The sequence below is a fragment of the Phalangium opilio genome, unplaced genomic scaffold (genome assembly GCF_054372755.1).
Source record: "Phalangium opilio isolate 3A_F unplaced genomic scaffold, DU_Popi_V2 ptg000232l_1, whole genome shotgun sequence".
Classification (NCBI taxonomy): Eukaryota; Metazoa; Arthropoda; class Arachnida; order Opiliones; family Phalangiidae; genus Phalangium; species Phalangium opilio.
Genome location: NW_028324223.1, coordinates 1917673 through 1941532, shown reverse-complemented (window position 1 = coordinate 1941532; position 23860 = coordinate 1917673). Strand labels below are relative to the sequence as shown.

The following is a 23860-nucleotide window of genomic DNA, read 5'->3' as shown; positions in this document are numbered from 1 at the left end:
GGGGTCTCAGCAGGGGGTCCCAGCAGGGGGTAACGGTATGGAAACAGCAGGGGGTCTCAGCAGGGGGTCCCAGCAGGGGGCCACAGCAGGGGGTCGCAGCAGGGGGTCCCAGCAGGGGGTAACGGTATGGAAACAGCAGGTGGTCTCAGCAGGGGGTCACAGCAGGGGGTCCTAGCAGGGGGTCGCAGCAGGGGGTCCCAGCAGGGGGTAACGGTATGGAAACAGCAGGGGGTCTCAGCAGGGGGTCGCAGCAGGGGGTCCCAGCAGGGGGTAACGGTATGGAAACAGCAGGGGGTCCTAGCAGGGGGTCGCAGCAGGGGGTAACGGTATGGAAACAGCAGGGGGTCCCAGCAGGGGGTCCCAGCAGGGGGTCGCAGCAGGGGGTCCCAGCAGGGGGTAACGGTATGGAAACAGCAGGGGGTCCCAGCAGGGGGCCACAGCAGGGGGTCCCAGCAGGGGGTAACGGTATGGAAACAGCAGGGGGGCTCAGCAGGGGGCCACAGCAGGGGGTAACGGTATGGAAACAGCAGGGGGTAACGGTATGGAAACAGCAGGGGGTCTCAGCTGGGGGTCCCAGCAGGGGGTAACGGTATGGAAACAGCAGGGGGTCCCAGCAGGGGGTAACGGTATGGAAACAGCAGGGGGTCTCAGCAGGGGGTCCCAGCAGGGGGTCACAGCAGGGGGTCCTAGCATGGGGTCGCAGCAGGGGGTCCTAGCAGGGGGTCGCAGCAGGGGGTCCCAGCAGGGGGTAACGGTATGGAAACAGCAGGGGGTCTCAGCAGGGGGTCCCAGCAGGGGGTAACGGTATGGAAACAGCAGGGGGTCTCAGCAGGGGGTCCCAGCAGGGGGCCACAGCAGGGGGTCGCAGCAGGGGGTAACGGTATGGAAACAGCAGGGGGTCTCAGCAGGGGGTAACGGTATGGAAACAGCAGGGGGTCTCAGCAGGGGGTAACGGTATGGAAACAGCAGGGGGTCTCAGCAGGGGGTCCCAGCAGGGGGTAACGGTATGGAAACAGCAGGGGGTCTCAGCAGGGGGTCGCAGCAGGGGGTCCCAGCAGGGGGTAACGGTATGGGAACAGCAGGGGGTCTCAGCATGGGGTCTCAGCAGGGGGTCCCAGCAGGGGGTCACAGCAGGGGGTCCCAGCAGGGGGTCCCAGCAGGGGGTAACGGTATGGAAACAGCAGGGGGTCTCAGCAGGGGGCCACAGCAGGGGGTCGCAGCAGGGGGTCCCAGCAGGGGTAACGGTATGGAATCAGCAGGGGGTCCCAGCAGGGGGTAACGGTATGGAAACAGCAGGGGGTCCCAGCAGGGGGTAACGGTAAGGAAAAAGCAGGGGGTCACAGCAGGGGTTAACGGTATGGAAACAGCAGGGGGTAACGGTATGGAAACAGCAGGGGGTCCCAGCAGGGGGTAACGGTATGGAATCAGCAGGGGGTCCCAGCAGGGGGTAACGGTATGGAAACAGCAGGGGGTCTCAGCAGGGGGTCCCAGCAGGGGGCCGCAGCAGGGGGTCCCAGCAGGGGGTAACGGTATGGAATCAGCAGGGGGTCTCAGCAGGGGTTCACAGCAGGGGGTCCCAGCAGGGGGCCACAGCAGGGGGTCCCAGCAGGGGGTAACGGTATGGAAACAGCAGGGGGTCTCAGCAGGGGGCCACAGCAGGGGGTCTCAGCAGGGGGTCTCAGCAGGGGGCCCCAGCAGGGGGCCACAGCAGGGGGTAACGGTATGGAAACAGCAAGGGGTCTCAGCAGGGGGTCCCAGCAGGGGGCCACAGCAGGGGGTCCCAGCAGGGGGTAACGGTATGGAATCAGCAGGGGGTAACGGTATGGAAACAGCAGGGGGTCTCAGCAGTGGGTCCCAGCAGGGGGTAACGGTATGGAAACAGCAGGGGGTCTCAGCAGGGGGTCCCAGCAGGGGGTCGCAGCAGGGGGTAACGGTATGGAATCAGCAGGGGGTCACAGCAGGGGGTCCCAGCAGGGGGCCACAGCAGGGGGCCACAGCAGGGGGTCCCAGCAGGGGGTAACGGTATGGAAACAGCAGGGGGTCTCAGCAGGGGGTCCCAGCAGGGGGTAACGGTATGGAATCAGCAGGGGGTCTCAGCAGGGGCTCACAGCAGGGGGTCCCAGCAGGGGGCCACAGCAGGGGGTCCCAGCAGGGGTAACGGTATGGAAACAGCAGGGGGTCTCAGCAGGGGGTCCCAGCAGGGGGCCACAGCAGGGGGTAACGGTATGGAAACAGCAGGGGGTCCCAACAGGGGGTCCCAGCAGGGGGTCGCAGCAGGGGGTAACGGTATGGAATCAGCAGGGGGTCCCAGCAGGGGGTAACGGTATGGAAACAGCAGGGGGTCTCAGCAGGGGGTCACAGCAGGGGGTAACGGTATGGAAACAGCAGGGGGTCTCAGCAGGGGGTCCCAGCAGGGGGTCGCAGCAGGGGGTCCCAGCAGGGGGTAACGGTATGGAATCAGCAGGGGGTCACAGCAGGGGGTAACAGTATGGAAACAGTAGGGGGTCACAGCAGGGGGTAACAGTATGGAAACAGTAGGGGGTCACAGCAGGGGGTAACAGCAGGGGGTCGCAGCAGGGGGTAACAGTATAGAAACAGCAGGGGGTAACAGTATGGAAACAGTAGGGGGTCACAGCAGGGGGTAACAAGTATTGGATAACAGCAGGGGTAAAAGCATTGGGTAACAGCAGGGGGTAACAGTATGGAAACAGTAGGGGGTCACAGCAGGGGGTAACAGTATTGGATAACAGCAGGGGGTAACAGTATGGAAACAGTAGGGGGTCACAGCAGGGGGTAACAGTATTGGATAACAGCAGGGGGTAACAGTATGGAAACAGTAGGGGGTCACAGCAGGGGGTAACAAGTATTGGATAACAGCAGGGGGTAAAAGCATTGGGTAACAGCAGGGGGTAACAGTATGGAAACAGTAGGGGGTCACAGCAGGGGGTAACAGTATGGAAGCAGTAGGGGGTCACAGCAGGGGGTAACAGTATTGGATAACAGCAGGGGGCAACAGCATTGGGTAACAGCAGGGGGTAACAGTATAGAAACAGTAGGGGGTAACAGTATGGAAACAGTAGGGGTAACAGCAGGGGGTAACAGTATGGAAACAGTAGGGGTAACAGCAGGGGGTAACAGTATGGAAACAGTAGGGGGTCACAGCAGGGGGTAACAAGTATTGGATAACAGCAGGGGGTAAAAGCATTGGGTCACAGCAGGGGGTAACAGTATGGAAACAGTAGGGGGTCACAGCAGGGGGTAACAGCATTGGGTAACAGCAGGGGGTAACAGTATGGAAACAGTAGGGGGTCACAGCAGGGGGTAACAGTATGGAAGCAGTAGGGGGTCACAGCAGGGGGTAACAGTATTGGATAACAGCAGGGGGCAACAGCATTGGGTAACAGCAGGGGGTAACAGAATGGAAACAGTAGGGGGTCACAGTATGGAAACAGCAGGGGGTCACAGTATGGAAGCAGTAGGGGGTCACAGCAGGGGGTAACAGTATTGGATAACAGCAGGGGGCAACAGCATTGGGTAACAGCAGGGGGTAACAGTATAGAAACAGTAGGGGGTAACAGTATGGAAACAGTAGGGGTAACAGCAGGGGGTAACAGTATGGAAACAGTAGGGGGTCACAGCAGGGGGTCTCAGCAGGGGGTAACAGTATAGAAACAGTAGGGGGTAACAGTATGGAAACAGTAGGGGGTCCCAGCAGGGGGTCGCAGCAGGGGGTAACGGTATGGAATCAGCAGGGGGTCACAGCAGGGGGTAACAGTATGGAAACAGTAGGGGGTCACAGCAGGGGGTAACAGTATGGAAACAGTAGGGGGTCACAGCAGGGGGTAACAGTATGGAAACAGTAGGGGTCACAGCAGGGGGTAACAGCAGGGGGTCGCAGCAGGGGGTAACAGTATAGAAACAGCAGGGGGTAACAGTATGGAAACAGTAGGGGGTCACAGCAGGGGGTAACAAGTATTGGATAACAGCAGGGGTAAAAGCATTGGGTAACAGCAGGGGGTAACAGTATGGAAACAGTAGGGGGTCACAGCAGGGGGTAACAGTATTGGATAACAGCAGGGGGTAACAGTATGGAAACAGTAGGGGGTCACAGCAGGGGGTAACAGTATTGGATAACAGCAGGGGGTAACAGTATGGAAACAGTAGGGGGTCACAGCAGGGGGTAACAAGTATTGGATAACAGCAGGGGGTAAAAGCATTGGGTAACAGCAGGGGGTAACAGTATGGAAACAGTAGGGGGTCACAGCAGGGGGTAACAGTATGGAAGCAGTAGGGGGTCACAGCAGGGGGTAACAGTATTGGATAACAGCAGGGGGCAACAGCATTGGGTAACAGCAGGGGGTAACAGTATGGAAACAGTAGGGGGTCACAGTATGGAAACAGCAGGGGGTCACAGTATGGAAGCAGTAGGGGGTCACAGCAGGGGGTAACAGTATTGGATAACAGCAGGGGGCAACAGCATTGGGTAACAGCAGGGGGTAACAGTATAGAAACAGCATTGGGTAACAGCAGGGGGTAACAGTATAGAAACAGTAGGGGGTAACAGTATGGAAACAGTAGGGGTAACAGCAGGGGGTAACAGTATGGAAACAGTAGGGGGTCACAGCAGGGGGTAACAGTATGGAAGCAGTAGGGGGTCACAGCAGGGGGTAACAGTATTGGATAACAGCAGGGGGCAACAGCATTGGGTAACAGCAGGGGGTAACAGTATAGAAACAGTAGGGGGTAACAGTATGGAAACAGTAGGGGTAACAGCAGGGGGTAACAGTATGGAAACAGTAGGGGTAACAGCAGGGGGTAACAGTATGGAAACAGTAGGGGGTCACAGCAGGGGGTAACAAGTATTGGATAACAGCAGGGGGTAAAAGCATTGGGTAACAGCAGGGGGTAACAGTATGGAAACAGTAGGGGGTCACAGCAGGGGGTAACAGCATTGGGTAACAGCAGGGGGTAACAGTATGGAAACAGTAGGGGGTCACAGCAGGGGGTAACAGTATGGAAGCAGTAGGGGGTCACAGCCGGGGGTAACAGTATTGGATAACAGCAGGGGGCAACAGCATTGGGTAACAGCAGGGGGTAACAGTATGGAAACAGTAGGGGGTCACAGTATGGAAACAGCAGGGGGTCACAGTATGGAAGCAGTAGGGGGTCACAGCAGGGGGTAACAGTATTGGATAACAGCAGGGGGCAACAGCATTGGGTAACAGCAGGGGGTAACAGTATAGAAACAGTAGGGGGTAACAGTATGGAAACAGTAGGGGTAACAGCAGGGGGTAACAGTATGGAAACAGTAGGGGGTCACAGCAGGGGGTCGCAGCAGGGGGTAACAGTATAGAAACAGTAGGGGGTAACAGTATGGAAACAGTAGGGGGTCACAGCAGGGGGTCGCAGCAGGGGGTAACCAGTTGTGATACATTAAAGGCAATATGAAATAATCTCATGTGATGGTGTTTTTGGAATAAATGGAGAGAAATTTTACAAAATTTTATCTTTTTTTTAATTTCCCGATGATACAAAAACACAGAATTGTTGTTTCTATACATTTCAAATCACAAGGTTCAACATTATATATTGAATTAGTTCTACAGGCTTATTTAATCAATTTCAATCTAACACAGTTTTACATTCAGGTGACTAAATATTGTAGTATTTTTTTATTTATTTATTTTGTTCGAATGTCGATATTTTTTAGTTATATTTAATTATATTAAATATACGGTAATTAATTCTTGACAAATTAATTACTTATATTTACCGTCAGTAGTTATTTTTATTACAAGTTGAAATTAGAATTTTGCCAAATATCTAATTAAGGTTTAAAAAACTAATGAGCAAATTTCTAGAAAAAAAACTGATACTAAATTTTGTTTTATTTAAAAAAAATTACAAAATAAATAATAAGATTAACGCTAAAAACAACGCTTATTTTACAAAGAATTTTTTTACCGGAAAAAATTAATTTTAAATAATACAAAAACTTTATGGCAGTTTTTTTATACATATCTAAAAACATTCGGGGTTTTAATTAATTAATTAATTAATTTATTTTTTTTACTCTTTAAACTCCCATTGAGATCGCTCTGATTTTCATTGACTGAAATAATTTCTACAATTGCCAAAAAAAAGGTTAAAAAAGAAAATCTTCTAAATATTAAAAATAATAATTAAATTTAAGTATTCAAACCCAATTATTTAAGGCACTTCTCGCACACGTACGCCATATTTAAATTAAGCTTCACTAGCGCCATTAAAAGAAACTAATTAAAAACATTATTAATTTTGGCACGTTCAAAATTTTTCTTCATTTAAAATTAAATTTAATTTTATACTATTTAAGATTAAATTAAATTTAAACTGTAAGCTCATATTTTAATCCTAACAAATTACTTTATTTTAAATTTTAATATTTAGAAGATTTAATTTTAATTGGCAAGTGAAATTTAAAATTTTAACTTTAATTATTTAATTATTTTAAACCGGAGCTATTTTATTTTAAATTATAATTAAAACCCGAATGATTTCAGGGGAATTTTTCGGCTTTGAAATTAAAGTTTAGAAAAAAAAATTAAAAATAAATTTTGACCAGATATTCTAATATTAATTAAAAAAACATTTATTTTTTTCCGTCAAATGTCTATTCACACACTCGTAACCAACTTGTCTATATAATTTTTTTACAAGTATTATTTTACACTGGGATTTGTTGTGGTCCTCATAATATTTTCACTGTGAAAATAATTCCACACATCGAGTCCTCCAATATTTTTCATAATTTTTCATCGCGCACGCGCGGCTTTGTAGCTTTTTTTTTTTTTTGGACGCAAATAATTTTTTCCACCATATTTTTATTTTTAAAGTTTTTTGGATTTTTTTTATATATAAGTTTATTATAAATATTTGGACCAAGTTTCCGAGTTTCTTTAAAATAAAAATCAGTTAGTGAAACTTAGTTCTAAGGTTAAGTAGAATTAATTATTTCACGTGTTTTCGCGACTTTTTTTCACGCGTTAAGTTATTTCAGAATTTAATTCTTTAGTTCACATTTTGGGCGTTTTTACGTTTTTAATTTTATTTAATTCAAGTTTTTTTTTTAATTGTTTAGGGATTATATTTCACCTCGTCGTCGTTAAGCCTAAATTTAGGCTTATTCTCGACGCGCTTAGCACGCAAGTCACAAAAAATGACGCGAGTACAAGGTCAAACCGTGACCTTGATGACCAATCACAACCGTTTTTCACCAATTCTTCATTTTTGGCTCGCGTTTCATTCGGTAATTTATCGCGATCCTCTGAAAGAGCGCGAAAATAAAAATAAACGGAATTATTAAATGAATTCATACAACTTTTGTAAACACGATTCCCTCGAGTTTTCCAGGTTTTTTCCCCCATATATTTCCCAGAGTTTTCCAGGTTTTTTCGTCAATGTATTTCCCATAGTTTTCCAGGTTTTTTCGCCAATGTATTACCCCGAGTTTCCCAGGTTTTCCCCTCATATTTCCCCGAGTTTTCCAGGTTTTACCCCCATATATTTCCACGAGTTTTCCAGGTTTTCCCCCCATATATTTTCCCGAGTTTCCCAGGTTTTCCCCCCATATATTTTCCCGAGTTTCCCAGGTTTTACCCCCATACATTTCCCAGAGTTTCCCAGGTTTTTTCGCGCCATACATTTCCCAGAGTTTCCCAGGTTTTTTCGCGCCATACATTTCCCAGAGTTTCCCAGGTTTTTTCCCCCCATATATTTCCCCGAGTTTCCCAGGTTTGCACGAACCCTGTAATGATTGAATGAATAATTTACCTGTTTTCTTTGTGGGTTTTTTCCTATCAAGATCGGATGGTAAATCGTAGGTCTTGTAAGGCGGTCTAGTTGGCGAGTACGGTCTTAACCAGAAGGGTGGGGGCGAAGTACTGCTGCTACTAAAAACGTAAGGTGGCAACGCTCGACCCGGCGAACTCGTGGGCACGAAAATAGCCGGTCCGTACGTACTGGCCACTGGACCCGCTTTCGTAATACCGGAAATGATTGGGCTGTAATCCAGAGCCGGCCTTTGGCTACCAGATGGAATAGAGGTCACCACGCTCGGCAACGTCACCGCGGTAGTGCTAGTTGTAGTGGTGGTCACTACATCAACAAAGCAATAATGAATAATGAATTTATTTAATTAAAACTAATCAAATAAATAAAAAATATCGAATAATGAATTTAATTAAAACTAATCAAATAAATAAAATATATTAAATAATGAATTTAATTAAAACTAATCAAATAAATAAAAAATATCGAATAATGAATTTAATTAAAACTAATCAAATAAATAAAATATATTAAATAATGAATTTAATTAAAACTAATCAAATAAATAAAATATATTAAATAATGAATTTAATTAAAACTAATCAAATAAATAAAATATATTAAATAATGAATTTAATTAAAACTAATCAAATAAATAAAATATATTAAATAATGAATTTAATTAAAACTAATCAAATAAATAAAATATATTAAATAATGAATTTAATTAAAACTAATCAAATAAAAAATATTAATCCATTTAATTAAACTTAATCAAATAAATTAAACATATTAATGAATTTCGTTAAAAATGAATCAAATAATGAAATAAAAAGATATAAAATAAAATAATAAATTTAATTAAAATTAATTAATTAAATGAACTTACTCTTGGATGGGTCGCAGCAGACTTTGAAGATAACTTTCATATTGTGAGTTTCGCATCGTCCACCAATACGCTGATGAAGCCCACTCAATCCACCCGTCGACGTAGCTAAGCAATAAATAAAAAATAAATATGATTTAAAATAACTAAACCCAAAAACACTCTATAAATTTCGGCGCCATTTTATCTAAAAGGGAGGAGTCATGGAGTGAAAGCAACATTAAGAGTGAAACTCACAAATAAAATAGTAATCTTGACCGGGTCGAAACTCTAGTCCACCAGGTTGCGGCGTAAAGGACCTAAAGGTTATGGTGAAGTACATGACCTGATGCGGTTTATCACAGACTGCGATGATTCGAGGATTAGGGTTCGTGATCCTACAAGAATCGTATTCTTCTTTCGATACCTGTTCAATTGGAAATTGAATTTACACTTCCAAGGGTAAAAACTCGTTAAATAACAAAAATAATCAATCACGAACTTACATTGTAAATAATGTATCTCTCCATATCCTCCTCTTTTGTCCCAGGAGTATAAACTGGACATATTATATTGACTTGATCATACTCGAACGGATTATTTCCTTTATTTACGTCTATTATGTGATCTGTATTGTCTATTCGAAATCTAAACAAACAAACAGAAATACATACATTTAAAAAAAGTTGAGATTGCTTCAAAAACCTAATTTAGTATATACTACATTGAAATTTTTAGGCCTAACCCAGGGAGCCCACTCTTAAATTTAAATTCCTTATAGGAAAAATAGGATTTTTTTCCGGAATTATAGGATTTTATAGGAGAAAAAAATGTGTTTTTATAGGAAAATATAGGACTAAAAATGCTCATATATAATACAATTTTGGGGCTTAAACCGTGTAGAAAAATCTCAAAAAATAAAAAATAACAAATTGGATTTTACTTTGAAAACTCAGAAGAACTTAATTAAAATATAATATAATATATAAAAAATCCTAAGCGAGCTCCGCAATTTCGGTGTCTATTCAAATGTGATATCGATAATAAAAAGCTAAATTTTGATCAATTTGATGCTAAACTATACGGAAACTTCGACTAAGTCAAAAATATAGGATATTATAGGACCTTTCATGAAATTATAGGATAATATAGGACAGGTTCAAAAATATAGGAATTTATAGGAATTATAGGACCAGTGGGCTCCCTGCTAACCATGTAAAATATAGCGTGTTTCGAGCTTTCGAAACTGTTTAACCTTTTAAACTAAACAGTGAATTTAAAAAGTCCACTTTACAAATGCGTTTACAATGACTTTCATATTAATTGTTCCGAAGTGTTTTATTATTTGGTCATTATGAAAATTTTAAAAGTGAACGTATTTTTCATCAATTTTTATTTTGGACACTAATTCCAATTAGTTTTCTTATAATAATAATAATAGCAAATTTGTCAAAAAAACACTCCATAGTCGTGATGTCAACGTACCATGGTAAATTACCGTGTACATTACCATGGTAAATGGTCATTTGGATCAATAGGACAGAGGATATGGGGCCAAAATTGCCCACCTCCTACCATAGAACTTAATGTTAATTTTGGGTTCCCTCCGATAATCCAAAAGTGTCGGACTTTTTGGCCGATTGAACGGGCAGAATTCTATAGCGTCGAGGATCAAGGGGTGCTATTGGGGGGGGGGGAGGGGGGGGGCTTGCAAATAGCCGCTGGAAAATACTTTATTATAGATAGAAACTACTTTCCCGTATAACAAATATTCAGCTAAGCTCAGCAAAAGTAGATCATTGGGTGGGATATTGGCACACGCCAGGCTTAGCAGCGGAGATTGCGAGTGCTAAAGGCTTCGAAATCATCCTTATTGAATGAAAAGTATGTCCTATAAAGTCTCCTCCTATAAAGTTACCGGCACCACCAAGTTTCGCCGTTTCAGCGACATTTCATTCGTATTGCAACTTTTCGGACACAGGTAGCTACTTAGACAGGCACTTTCCCACCCAAAAATTTGAAAGGTGCCAACGAGGTAATCATATTTACGTATCTCTCTTAATTGTTACCATCGGCGGCAAGCAGCCTTCCAATTTGGTTAGCGTCAAAATGACTACGTTGTTAATTTATTCATGAAATAAAGCAAAAAAATATATAAAAAGGTAAAACTTGGCCACGCCCACTTCTTAAGAATATTTTAGACGTCACGTGAAAAATGGGCGGTTCTCGCGTCCCCCTTTTATTCGCGCTTCGCTTTGGGTGGAGCGAGTTTTACTAGAAATAAAAGCAAAACCAGTCTCTTCTTTAACTTAAGTGGGCGACTACTTTCTTCAAAAGCTTAAAACACTAATGTAAATTAAGGTAATGCTAAAATAAAATATATATCTTTGGATTCCGATTAATTTCAGCTTTAATTTAAGCCTAATGTCGTTAAAATCGGATGGTAATTTAAAAAGTTATTAAGGTTTAAAGTAAACCGAAAAAATTTAATTTTTAAATTAAAGAAAAAAAAATAGCACGTGCAAATAAATTAAGACGGTTTTGTTCGCATTGTACGAATTTATCTTGACTAAGGTAGAAATTGTTTGCGCGTGATAAAAATCTATTAATCCGAAAAGAGCTAAATCTTTTAATCCGGCGTCGCACGTGAACTGACGCTTCCGCCATTGCTATGGAAACCTATACACCCAACCAATTTAACTTGACAGTATTTAAGACGGTAGGAATAAGCATCCCCAGCCTATTTCTTCACTGCAAATATAAAATAATTACAGGAAGACATAAGAGTCCTAATCCCACAGACTAATAATCTTCTCTAAAGAAACACATTTACCTTTAAAAATAAGAGGATAAAAAGACTCGCTGCACTAAAAGCTTTTGTATGTTTCACGCAAAAAAAAAATCACTTTTATAAAGGGATTTGAAATAAGCCTAAACAATCAATAATTTCCCCGTTTTAAAAATTTAATATTACTAAAAAAATAAATTAATAATTAAAAATAAAATGCGTACTTGTAAATTTAATTAAAAAATCACAGTTAAAATTAAATAAAACTTATTAATATTAATTTAAGTGCGAGAGTATTAGTGACCGATTCTTCGATTTAAAAAAAACAACCAAAAATTATTCTTTGAAATTCGCCGACTATACCTAGCCATCCCATGCAGCTAGCTTTGGTTATCACAGAAAAACTAGGAGACGTAACTAATGGGAAAAAAATGGTAATAATATTCCCCCCCCCCGGTTACAAGTCCCTCCCCTCCCCCGGGTTCCCCTACGGTCAGTGGCCCCCTGACGAAACGGATTCCTTCTAAATTATTACAACTCTCCCGCAAAACATCTCTACGTTTCATCCTCGATTTTTATTTTACTTTTTTTTTTATTATAGGCCCACTAAAACTCATATAACTTGTTACTGTCTGTAATCTTACTAACATTACATATCTTTCTCGTACGTTGTTAGACTTCTTTAACCAAAGAAGCTAGTGATTTCAAATGTCAGAAGATGAATAAATAGACATTTCGATTTTTTTCTTCTTAAGTTGAATTCTAGTTTTCAATTTGAAATTAATCCTACACTCTTGACTAGAATTTATTGACCGTCGAAGATTTCGAGTTCCTTCCCCCCCCCCAATACGATTGCATTTAAAGGTGTGTTACAACTTCAAAGGGGTGTTGTTGTGTGTTGTCTAGGCGTATTTTAACTTGGATTATTATTTTAAGTATAAATTAAATTTCTTGAGATTTTTAATTACTTATTTCAAGTATAAATTAAATTTCTTGAGATTTTGAATTGTTATTATAAAGTATAAATTAAATTTCTTGAGATTTTGAATTATTTATTTCAAGTATAAATTTCTTGAGATGTTGAATTATTTATTTCAAGTATAAATTTCTTGAGATGTTGAATTATTTATTTCGAGTATACCAGGGTTCATACAACTTTTGGAAAACAAATTTCCCTGAGATTTCCAGGTTTTTCCCCACATACTTCCCAAAGTTTAGTGTAACGCTATTCCTATGGAGGGGGTTGTTTGTTTACGTTTTGCTTAATTACTCGGCCCCTGTTAGTCGTAGCCCTAAGTTTTTAGTATGGTTGGATGGGAGACAAATTGGACTATACCATACTCAAAGGACATTCCCGCATCTCTAATAGAATCAGAGTTACGAGCCTCCAAAGTTTATTGTTAAAAATCAAAAGTAACCTAATAACAATAAGTGAGACACTAAAATAAGTTGACTATGATAATGAGGTAGCCTCAAGTTTAAAGTATCCTTGTATGGGGAGCAAAAAGGGCTATAACATATTCAAAGGAGATCCCCGTATCTCTAATAGAACAAGGGTTATGGGCCTTCAAAGTTCAGTGTTAAAAATCATAAGTAACATAATAACAATAAGTGAGACGATACCATAAGTTGACGAATATTTTCCTTAATTACTCGGCTCCTGTTTGTCGTAGCCCTAGTATTTAGTATGGTTAGATGGGGGACAAATTGGACTATAACATACTCAAAGGACATCCCCGTATCTCAAGTAGAAACAGAGTTACGAGCCTCCAAAGTTGGGTGTGATGCTATTCCTATGGCATGTTTTTGAACATTTTCCTTAATATCTCGGCCCCTGTTTGTCGTAGCCCTAGTATTTAGTATGGTTAGATGGGGGACAAATTGGACTATAACATACTCAAAGGACATCCCCGCATCTCTAGTAGAACCAGAGTTATGAGCCTCCAAAGTTGGGTGTATGGAGGGGTTGTTTGTTTACGTTTTGCTTAATAAGTTAAATTTCTTGAGATTTTGAATTATTTATTTCAAGTATAAGTTAAATTTCTTGGGATTTTGAATGGTTTCAAATTTTCAAAATTTGGAATTAATATTTCAAATACAAATTAATTATTTTGATATTTGGAATTAGTATTTCAATGTTATATTAATTAAGTTAACAATATAGAACACATTTCAAGTTAAGATAAATTAAATGTTTAGATTTGAAAGACATATTCTAACTGAGAAAAAACGTATTTCGATAGCGCAAAGTCATCTCGCAAAAAATGATAATGATAGTTTGAAAGGGTCAAAACAAGTCCAATATAAAGCCCTATTTGGGACTGACCATAAGTGCTTGCCTCTAGCGGCGGTGGCGCGGACCCAAAACAAAATTAACAAAAGAAGGTGATGGTGGTGGTCATCAATGTGGTCAAATCGCGAGAAATAACAAGAAGAACCATAAAAAGAAAGTCTATCAACATTACGTGACCAGAGGTCAAACTAACCGATAAGCTATATATAAACAACGTTTCAACCCTAAAATGCAACGCCAAACAAAACCACAAACCCCATAACTCCCTGACCTTAGTCTTAACTGTAAATTCAGACTGATACGGAGAAGGGGGGGGGAAGGGGAACCCAAAGATTTTTTCCTTCACTGGTCAAGATAATAACGTCGGTAAAAGTGACCAGGTAAAAAAAGGCCAGATTACTTGAGCAGGAACTGCATTGAACTCTATCTCGAACCTTTACTGAAAACTAAGCATACCCCAAGACGGTTTACTAAACTGCGTTGCTAAACATTTAAAGATAGCGACTTATAGAGAGAAGTTACAGGGTTGCCAGTAGTTATTTATTATATATGCTTCTTGAACCGAATGACCATTACTGAATTGAATTACAGCTTAATTCAGTCTGTTGTTGGTTGAATTGCACATGACTGGCAACACTTGCAAGTATTTGCGCACTATCTTTATGCTTAAACTTACAAAATAAAAAAATCTTCTAAGGTCTCAGTGTTTTTCTGATATCTGTCTGTCTTTCAGATAATGAAGTGAGTTTTTCCTGCTAGAATTTTTTTATACTTTTTTCTGGTATCAGTATCACAATCGGTAATGAATTGAATTCCTTTCTTTCCGGTTTCACTCTGATTAAGGATTTCCAGCTTAAATTGATGGTTTTCAAACTATAAGGTTGAATCATAAGTTTATAAGTGATATGTTCCTTCCATAAGTATGACACTGAGAGACTTACAGCAGCTCGAGATAACTAGTTCGAGAAGGAGAACGAGGTAGAGCGCGTCAATTGAAGTCCTAAGTACACTCGGTGGTGGTTAATTAATTTTGCAGCTAGGACCTATTCCATCTAGGCACTCCTATTTAGTCTCAGTAATCAGTGACAAACTTATGGTGAACATATCATATGAACTTATGAACCAACCCTATACTCGACTAGATCCGGAAGACCTTGCAAGCGAACCAAGAAGAAAGAACCAAAAAAATACCCCCAAACCGATTTCTCAATGGTTGGTAAGCCCCAAGCTACGATGATCCCGAATACAATCAATACCACCTTTTCCTCTTGGAAAGTAGTTCCGAATCCGTATATAAGAACACTGATATCATTACATTCTATTACATTTTCTATTGTATTCTCAAGTTGGACTTGTTTCCAATTGATTTTCACAACACGTATTACCGACGTTAAATTTCTTCTAGAAAAGAAAACTTCTTAGAGAAAAAAAAAACCCAACTCGGGATTTGCTTTGGTTTGCTTTTCGTTCAAACTTTGGTGGTACGCCTCGACAACGTCCCATTTAAATCAAAGGTAATGTTCTAAAGACAATGGGCAAGGACACAATCCGCGGACAAGTGTTGCCAGTACAACAGACTGAATTAAGCTCGAAGTTCTGATCGATTCAGTTTCTAAATTGCAGGAGATGCTCTAATAACAAATTACTGGAGATGCTCTAATAACAAATTACTGGCAACCTTGTCCTTGAAGCGCATGCGCTGATAACGTTAAGAAACAGAGGGGGAGGAAATTAAATCCCCCCTATCAGTGAACACCGTCTATTGTCCTTCAACCCAACCCAAGTTGATGGTTACATGGGCTGACATATCCATAAAAGGTGTTTTCCGCGGTCATTATAAATTATTTCGAGTCACCTTTGACCTTTGCTATATAAATCTTTTTTCTTATCGAAAGATACACCCCAGGTAGAGAAATATTCATTCTAGACACTCCCAGACTTAACAAACCCTAAATTGAAATACCGTAGCTGAAATACGGTGAAATTAAATGTCAGCGCTCAATAAAAATATTAAAATCTAAAACGTACCGTCATTGAACTACAACCTATTTAATATTCAAGTTGAATCGTTGGTGGATAATTTCATGGCACCACCGCCAATTTTTGCGAGGAAAACACGGTCGCGACATATTGGCTAACCGAGGCTTAATGTTAATAGACGGACAAGGTATCTTGTCTGTTTTATTAGAGCGACGGTCGAAAACGTGGGTTGATAATTGAGGCTGAAGCGAGAACAATTTTTGAAGGTATTTTTCGAAGCCAAAAAAATGAACATGTGATAAATTGAAAATATATTCAATGCGTTTTTAACACGATTATATTTATAAAAAGGTAAAAAATTGCCCGATGAAAATTATACAGGTAGTTTAAAAAAAATAGATACAGGTTAGTCGCCTTATATCGTGTGAATGAACTTAGAAAAACAATTGTTATTTATTTATTTATTTAAATTGATTGTTTTAAAAATATTAAATTAAAAAACTTATTTTTAAGTTTATTTTCAATGTTTTTAAAGAGAAAATATCACACGATATAAGTTTAAAGGGATAATAACACATTTCCAGAATTTATAATCTATGCATAGCGTGCAAATACAAGTGTTACCAGTCATTTGTGACGCGTGCAATCTACAACACGCTTGTAGTTCTGGCAGCCCTGACTTAGAGTTAAGAAACAGGGGGGGGGGAGGAATTTAAAGGGATACTAACACGTTTCTCTGACTGAAGTATCGAGGTACAAATTACAATGAGAGAAATATATTTCCCGATCAAGGTGTAAAAATGGCTAATAGGAAATTAATAGGGATTTTCATAGACAATTATTTTAGTCTCGGGGTACATTTTCTCAGCGTTAAGGAATGGTAAAAAGCTAAAATAATAATTTGGGCGAATATGAAATTGGGATGGCCGCGCGCGGTGTTATTTTTTTTTGTTTGAAGTTTAGCGCCGCTTGGTGGGCCAAAACGAGATTTTGGGAATGTTGGTCCCTCCAAATTACAGCGAGGGGTGTTAATAGTTGGCTCCCAAATCCCTGTAATCAAGACGCGCCGCTCCAACACTATCAAAATGATGGCCCCGAGTCATCATCCCAAGTTTTCTACCCCAAAGTTACAACCTTTCAAGGAACAACATCACCTTAAAATCGAGCAACGAGTCAGACTCTTAAGTCTAGTTTACTATGGCAACTTTGAAAATATAACAGATTAATGAAATAGTCGAATTTTATTGATTTGAAATTATTTGCTAATTAAAAATTAACATCCTTCATTAAATTGTATCACCTTTGAAAATATTATAATTAAGAAAAATAATTATAACGACGATTCACTAAGTAAACTTAATTAATTTAAATTGAGAACGAATTTGTTTTAAATAAAAATATACTGTTTCACCCTCAAGTCGACTTTAACAAAAAATCTTTAATTTTTTAGATTTAATTCCAATTTTAATCCCCTTAAAACAGTCTAGACGTCTGTTATTTTCCCAAATATTTTCTAAACTAAAAAAGTAAACCGTGGTTCGGTTACTCGGGGTTATTAGTTTGATCTTTGTTTCTAAAATAAATCCCGATATTAAAGTCCACGAGTAAACATCGTTTTTCTTTGATCATCAAAAATATCATTTGATATTTCTTCCAAAAAATGAAAAAAAGTGTTTACTTAGAATTAAGTTTATTTTTTTTAATAAAATTTTAAAAAGTATGTTTTGGTCAGTCAATATTGATTTCCCGTAAGTCCCGTTCGAACTAAACTTAAATAATAAAACTAGGGGATATCCACTAACGAAAATTTCTTCAGTAAAGGTGTTAAAAAAATTTCAGAGATCAATTGAAACGAATGAAATTTACCCAAAATTTCACTAAGTTCAAAAAGTGACAAAATTTTAAAATTTACTAGAGCGCCAATACGACATTAAAAATGTAGTGAATACCCCCTCTATTATGTATTTCAGTTCTTATCACCTTTTTCACACCAAAAAAACACCAAACTTAAAAACTGAAAGTGTATATACGTAATAAAACCCATCCTAAATATATAAATCTTTTCAATGAAAATTCGTTCACAAATTCTGCTGGTTCCTTTTCTTTTTAATTTTTAGAATTTGGGAGAAAGCTGGGGTAGTGTTGCTCGGGCCCTATATAGGAATTATTAGCCGTGAAGGAGGTACCCTATCGGATAACGCGTGTGATATCTCCTTTCAAAAGTTGATACCAAATTGAGATTCCCATAGAATCAATTTTAAAAGTTATACTAACTTGGTACGTAAACACCGCGTGAAGTAGTACGGAATATTCTAATTGAAATGAACCGCCGAATCTTTTGGGTGCCGCTCTCAGAAAGCACACCCAAAAAATCTATCAGATTTGAGTTGAGTTTCTCCGTATAAAGGAGACCCATTATAGACGATTTTCCTCTCATGGAAAAACATCGCTCCCCCTTTCAGAGGGGCTACTCGCTATCTCCATAAATACAAGTATCTAGGCTCAAATTTGATGTCTTATAACTTTGGTTCTATAAGTGATACGGGGATGTCCTTTGAGTATGTTATAGTCCTATTTCTTAGCTTTCCAACGATACCTAATACTTGGGGTTTCCTTAATTAGGGGCCGAGTAATTAAGCAAAATGTTCGTTAACATTCCCTCCATATAGTGTTAACATGGGTAATTACAAGATATCTTTTAACTCTGGTTCTACAAGAGATACGGGGATGTCCTTTGGGTATGTTATAGTCCTATTTCGTAGCTTTCCAACGATACCAAACACATGGGTGTTACGACAATCGGGGCCCGAGTAATTAAGTAAAATGTAAATTAACGTAACCTCCATAGCGTTAACATAGCATACTTACATGACACCACCTAACTCTGGTTCTATAAGAGATACGGGGATGTCCTTTGCGTATGTTATAGCCCTACTTCTTAGCTTTCCAACGATACCTAACACTTAGGATTCCAACAATCGGGGCCCGAGTAAATAAGAAAGATGTTCATAAACGTCCTCTCCGTAGCGTTAACATGGCATATTTACACGACACCTTCTAACTCTACTTCTATAAGAGATACAATAATTTTATTCGAGTATGTTATAGTCCTATTCCTTAGCTTTCCAACGATACTAAATACTTGGTGTTTACAACAACAAGAACTCGAGAAAAGCTTCGAAAAATAATTAGTGAGTCTCCCCTCGGAATTTCTTTAGAAGCGGTAGAGGAAGGGATGGGGGTTGGGAGAGATGCTTGAGGATGATCCCTTTCAATTCGAGGATGCTGTGTTTGTCCAGTTGAGCGGAACAACCCTGGCAACCCTATACTGAAAAATCACCCTTACAATCTATAGAAATACACAAAGAAAAAGATTGTCCCTTATGGAAAGACTTTCACCTTTTCAGGATGAACTCCGATATATAGTTTCTTTCATCTTTTAGCAGAAATCTCCTTCATCCTCATAGGGCTTTTTTATCCTCTCCTTTTCTACCCTGAGAAACGTACTAACACTACTTTATATACGCCCTTTTACACTACGTAGTATTCCGCCGTAACATTAACCCTTGGTGTATTTTGGAATTGAAAGAAAGTTCCTTGTATGATATCCAACGGATTTTGGGCCAAAAAAAAAACACGCTTCAAATGTTTCTCAAAGCTTTTCCCTTTCATAGATACGATTGAGACGCGAGGAGCCGCGATGCATTCTGGGATATCTTTTCCCCTTAAATTCTCTATTGGACCAAAATCCAGTGCGCAATTTTTATATACATTTTTTTTAGGAAAAACGCGTTTTCATGTAAGGATCTTATTTAGTGAAGTATTTTGGTAAATAATATTACGAGCCCCGTTCGCATTACCCCTATGGAAATTATGTTAGTTACTATCCTTGTCAAATGTACTTAGCAACTTGGTAACAACCGATACAAAAATAAAAAAATAGAACCCGATGTATTCCATTAGCCGAAAGGTTACAATGGGTGAAAAAAGTAGATACGAAAAAAATGGTGTTAGAGCCGCCACAAAAATACTATAGCACTATATACCCCCCAAAAAACATTGTAACAACAAAAGAAAGAAATAAAGAGAAAAAACCGGGGTCCGAATCGCGGCCTAATATTGATTTCCATTAATCTTGTTCCATTAAAGAGAAAGAGAGAGATAGTCTCACTTGGACCAGCCAGCTCCTTTTTCCAACCCTAAATTAGTACCATAAGCCAAAGCTACAGAAGATTCCATTGGGAAACTCCTTACTTTCGACTTAAACACTGGTACCATTCAAAGATGAAATTTTCATTTTCAGATGTCGCGAATTCACGATGTTAGGCTTTGCGAAACACGGTGTAGAAAAGGGGACCGTAACAATCTAAAAATCATCAATTTCATAGCTAGGGTACAAATACACGAAACGACAAGGCTTAGTGAAAGCTGCAAATAGGAGCTAAGAAAACAACTATTATACAGTAGAATTTAAATAGTAAATATTTCCTAAGCCTTTTTTAAAAAGAGCACGTGGGATTTAAATTATTTCCCGCCAAGAAGAAAAAAAAACACGCGGGAAAAATTCTCGCACAGTACTAAAACACGCGCGAAAAATTCTGGTGCTGTACAAAAACACGCGCGAAAAATTCTCGCGCAGTAAAAAACACGCGCTGTACAAAATATTACCCTAAATCCGTCAATATCACCGAAGCACGTGGACATAAAATTGCCCGCGCGAGCGTTGCTAGGCGACATGATGGATATGGCGGGAAATGGAAAGAAGGTTAAAGGTTAATATTAAACAGTACTTCTTAGTCCATTAGGATCAGAAAACAAAAAATCGGTAAAAGGTATCTTATTCACTCTTGGAAAGAGTAAGGTTTCTGGTAGGAGACACGGTTATATTGTACCCGCTTTCAAGAGCGCCTCCGTATATACTAAATCCTTACATTATAAGCACCGGGGCGCTCCGAAGGTAGGACGGTAGTTTCCAAGGATAATCTGCCTTTTAGAAAGGGGCTTAAGGGATGCTCTGGGCAGAGTCCTGGTGCAGGCTGCTCTTATTTCGAGCGCATACTTCACGTTGTTATTTGATATTTACATCAGAGGACGTCTTTACAAAGATGCGTTTAAAATCCTTTAGATAACGAGTTAATTTGCTTTTAAAGGATTAAAAATATTGAAAGGAAAGACTTCAATTAATTAAGGTTCATTTCGTTAAAAGCTTTTCAAATCGGATTTAATAACAAAGTTATTATTAGTTAATCCGTAAATGTTAATTATTCGGTCGGTATTCGAGAGTAAAATGGAATTACTTTTTTAAAAGGAGTGTTCACCGTTTGCTTAAGTGTATTTCTCCGATTTATCAAAAGGTTTTAATTCGATTAATCGAAACATCCTTGGGTTTAAAGACAATTAACAATTGGATTTATTTTTCTAGCTACGCTTAATTAGAATAATAGAAGATTCATTAATTAACTCGACAGAAAAAAACAACAAAATTAAAAGGAAAGAAATTTAATATAATGGAAGTAGCTTCCGGAAGTGGCTCCTCTCAATTTGATTAATTTCTCTTCCTCAATTGAATACTTTACTTCCTGATTGGTTCAAGAAATATTTTGTCATTTTTATTGGCACGCGCCACTGACAGTATTAACTTTCCACGTGACATTAAATTTCTCTTTCAATTTTTAAAGCACGCAATTTTGCACGTGAGTTTCTTTTGTTAGCGCGCGCGCGCGAAATTTTGCACGTGAGTTTCTTTTGTTAGCGCGCGCGCGCGAAATTTTGCACGTGAGTTTCTTTTGTTAGTGCACGTGCGAAATTTAAAAAATAAAAATTCAAAATAGGCTTAACTATTTTTTTAAAATTCTTCAACTTAACCTCGTGGTTTTATTACATAAATAAATCAGATAAACCATAGCAATAAATAAATATTTGTTTTCCTTCGCAAACAAACAAATAAACAAACTTTAAATAGACTATTTCACGAATCAGTTGATATCGATTGACGAGCACGATATACTTCTTTGAAACTAACAAGAACTATTCTTTTTTATTTAAAATTTAACCTTCCGTTTCCAATTCATGGTAACCCTTATAACTTTGAGCCTGGAGGTTGAACTTCGCTCCAATACACCCTCAATAAACATCGCCGGTGTGACGTGCGCGAATTTCATCTTTAGACCAAACTACTAGCGACTTAAGTGCCTGATACGCTCCCCCGTTTAACCCCCAGTAAACCTTTAACCTGGAAAACCTTGCCAATGTCCCCTAAGCGCCATTACGAGGGGAAATAGGGGAAAACCTCGCGAAGTTAATGCCCGTAATAAACTAAAATGCTTGGCCGACTAAAGATACCTTGCCTAGAGAGACTGTTACAGCCAAAATAGGATGAGAATCCAGAGTAACCTAACCAAAATAAGTTTGCAATTTCATGTCCTTCAAAATTAGTTAGGCACAGGAATCATTGTGCCAACAATATATCTACAATATTTATTTCTAGGCGGGTTTTGTGGGCGGGGCTTGGGAACTTACTATCCCCGTCACGCTCCATAATTCTGATGGCGTCTTTCTTCTAGCTCCTCCCACAAATTCCGCCTAGATATGTTTTGGGATAGTGGTTACCTACATACTTATGGTTATTACGTTACTAGTGACGGCATGAAAAAAGGTATGTTGTTTTCCCAGAGTGTTTTGAGGGGAAAATACGGTCTAGTACTCCAGTACTTACTGCGCGGGGAACATGGGAATTGCGAGTAAAAACGGCAATATGCATATAAACACAAAAAGGAAACTAACCGCAATTTGGCTAAAAGTAGATTGCACAGTTTTTTTTTATTCTCTTCTTAGCTTTTTTAACACACACGTATTTAAGGTATAAGAGATTTGACGATAAAGGACTTGATTCCATTTGAATAAATATCAGCTTCAAAAAACACGCAATTAAAAATTTAAGACTGGAATTTTTGATCAATTTGAAATACGCCTAAGCTTTCATTAACTTTTCTACTACCCCTAATTTAATTAATATAATTTCTAACTAATCAACGACTAGTGTTAAGTGTTAAAGTCGTAGTTTTTAGACAGGGTCAAAGTTCGCGATCGTAAACTGCCATAAAATTTAAATTTCTCACCTTTTATCTTAATTTCTAATACCGAACAACCAAGTGTGAACTAAACCGCCATATCACGAGATCACGAGCTAAAATAAAGCACCGTTAAAGCACGCGCTCTCGAGGTGTCGGACATTAATTTAATCCGTTATTCATTTTGCTTTAAAAAAAAATAGAAAATAAATTGAAACTTAAACTTAAAAAGAAAAATATATAAATAAGTCAATAAAATTAAAACATTCCTTAAATAGAAAACGTTATGGAAATACGTTAACTATCCGACATCTCGGTTGCACTTTCACGAGAAAATAATAGGGTTGAGACCAAAGTAGAGGAATGGAGGGGGTATGAGAGGGGGAAAGTAAGGTAGATGATTCCTTCCCGCTTTAATTACTGGCGCAATTCAAGATGAAAAATGAGTCCCTACTTCCGGCGTAGAGATGCTTTAGCTACGTGGGTGGACACAAACGAAACTGAGCTAAGCCTAACTCGGCGCGCAAAGCTCTTCCCCCCTTATAATTATACTAAGCCTCGGTCCAATATGGCTGGCCTCAGAGAAGGGGGAGGGGCCCGTATTATAATGGACACGAAGTTACTGTTAGAAAGACCCGGCCCCGGGGGGGGGGGGGGCTGAGAGAAAGAATGGAGTATCACGCTATCCTGGACTGGATTTTATGGATAATTATTCGACCCCACTCTTTCGCGTACCACCGTTAGACATACGTCATTTCGTGGCCCCCTATGATTAAAAAATTGGAGTATAAGTAAAAATAAGTCTATACTAAGTTTTATAACGAAGAAAGCAACTGCAAGTGTTGCCAGGGCAATGTTTTAAGCCCCTCCTCCTTTTAGCACTTTGTTCTTTAGCTAGCGTGACGTAGTACAGTCAAAGTTCTTATTTCCTCTCCAATGGGAATGCTATGACGTCAGTGCCTAGGTTTAGCTGTGGCAGTGAGCCACCATGTTTGGTACCTCTTTGGTTCTATGGACAAATAGCATCTGTGGCGTCGCACTAAGGCTTATGAGGT

At 39.7% G+C, this 23860-nt stretch overlaps 1 protein-coding gene across 4 annotated transcripts in view; it reads right to left on the bottom strand.

Moving 5' to 3' along the window:
* Nucleotides 1-5491: 5491 nt before the first annotated feature.
* Nucleotides 5492-23860, bottom strand: part of LOC149612744 (uncharacterized) — a 337733-nt gene continuing 319364 nt past the window's right edge. For all 4 annotated transcript variants that reach the window (XM_089858176.1, XM_089858177.1, XM_089858178.1 and 1 more), the window contains exons 2-6: nucleotides 9181-9322; nucleotides 8933-9101; nucleotides 8699-8803; nucleotides 7813-8136; nucleotides 5492-7306 (exon numbers count right to left, since the gene is read on the bottom strand). In XM_089858176.1, coding sequence (XP_089714302.1) covers nucleotides 7131-7306; nucleotides 7813-8136; nucleotides 8699-8803; nucleotides 8933-9101; nucleotides 9181-9322 — 916 coding nt within the window. In that variant the 3' untranslated portion in view covers nucleotides 5492-7130. The remainder of the gene's footprint in view (nucleotides 7307-7812; nucleotides 8137-8698; nucleotides 8804-8932; nucleotides 9102-9180; nucleotides 9323-23860) is intronic.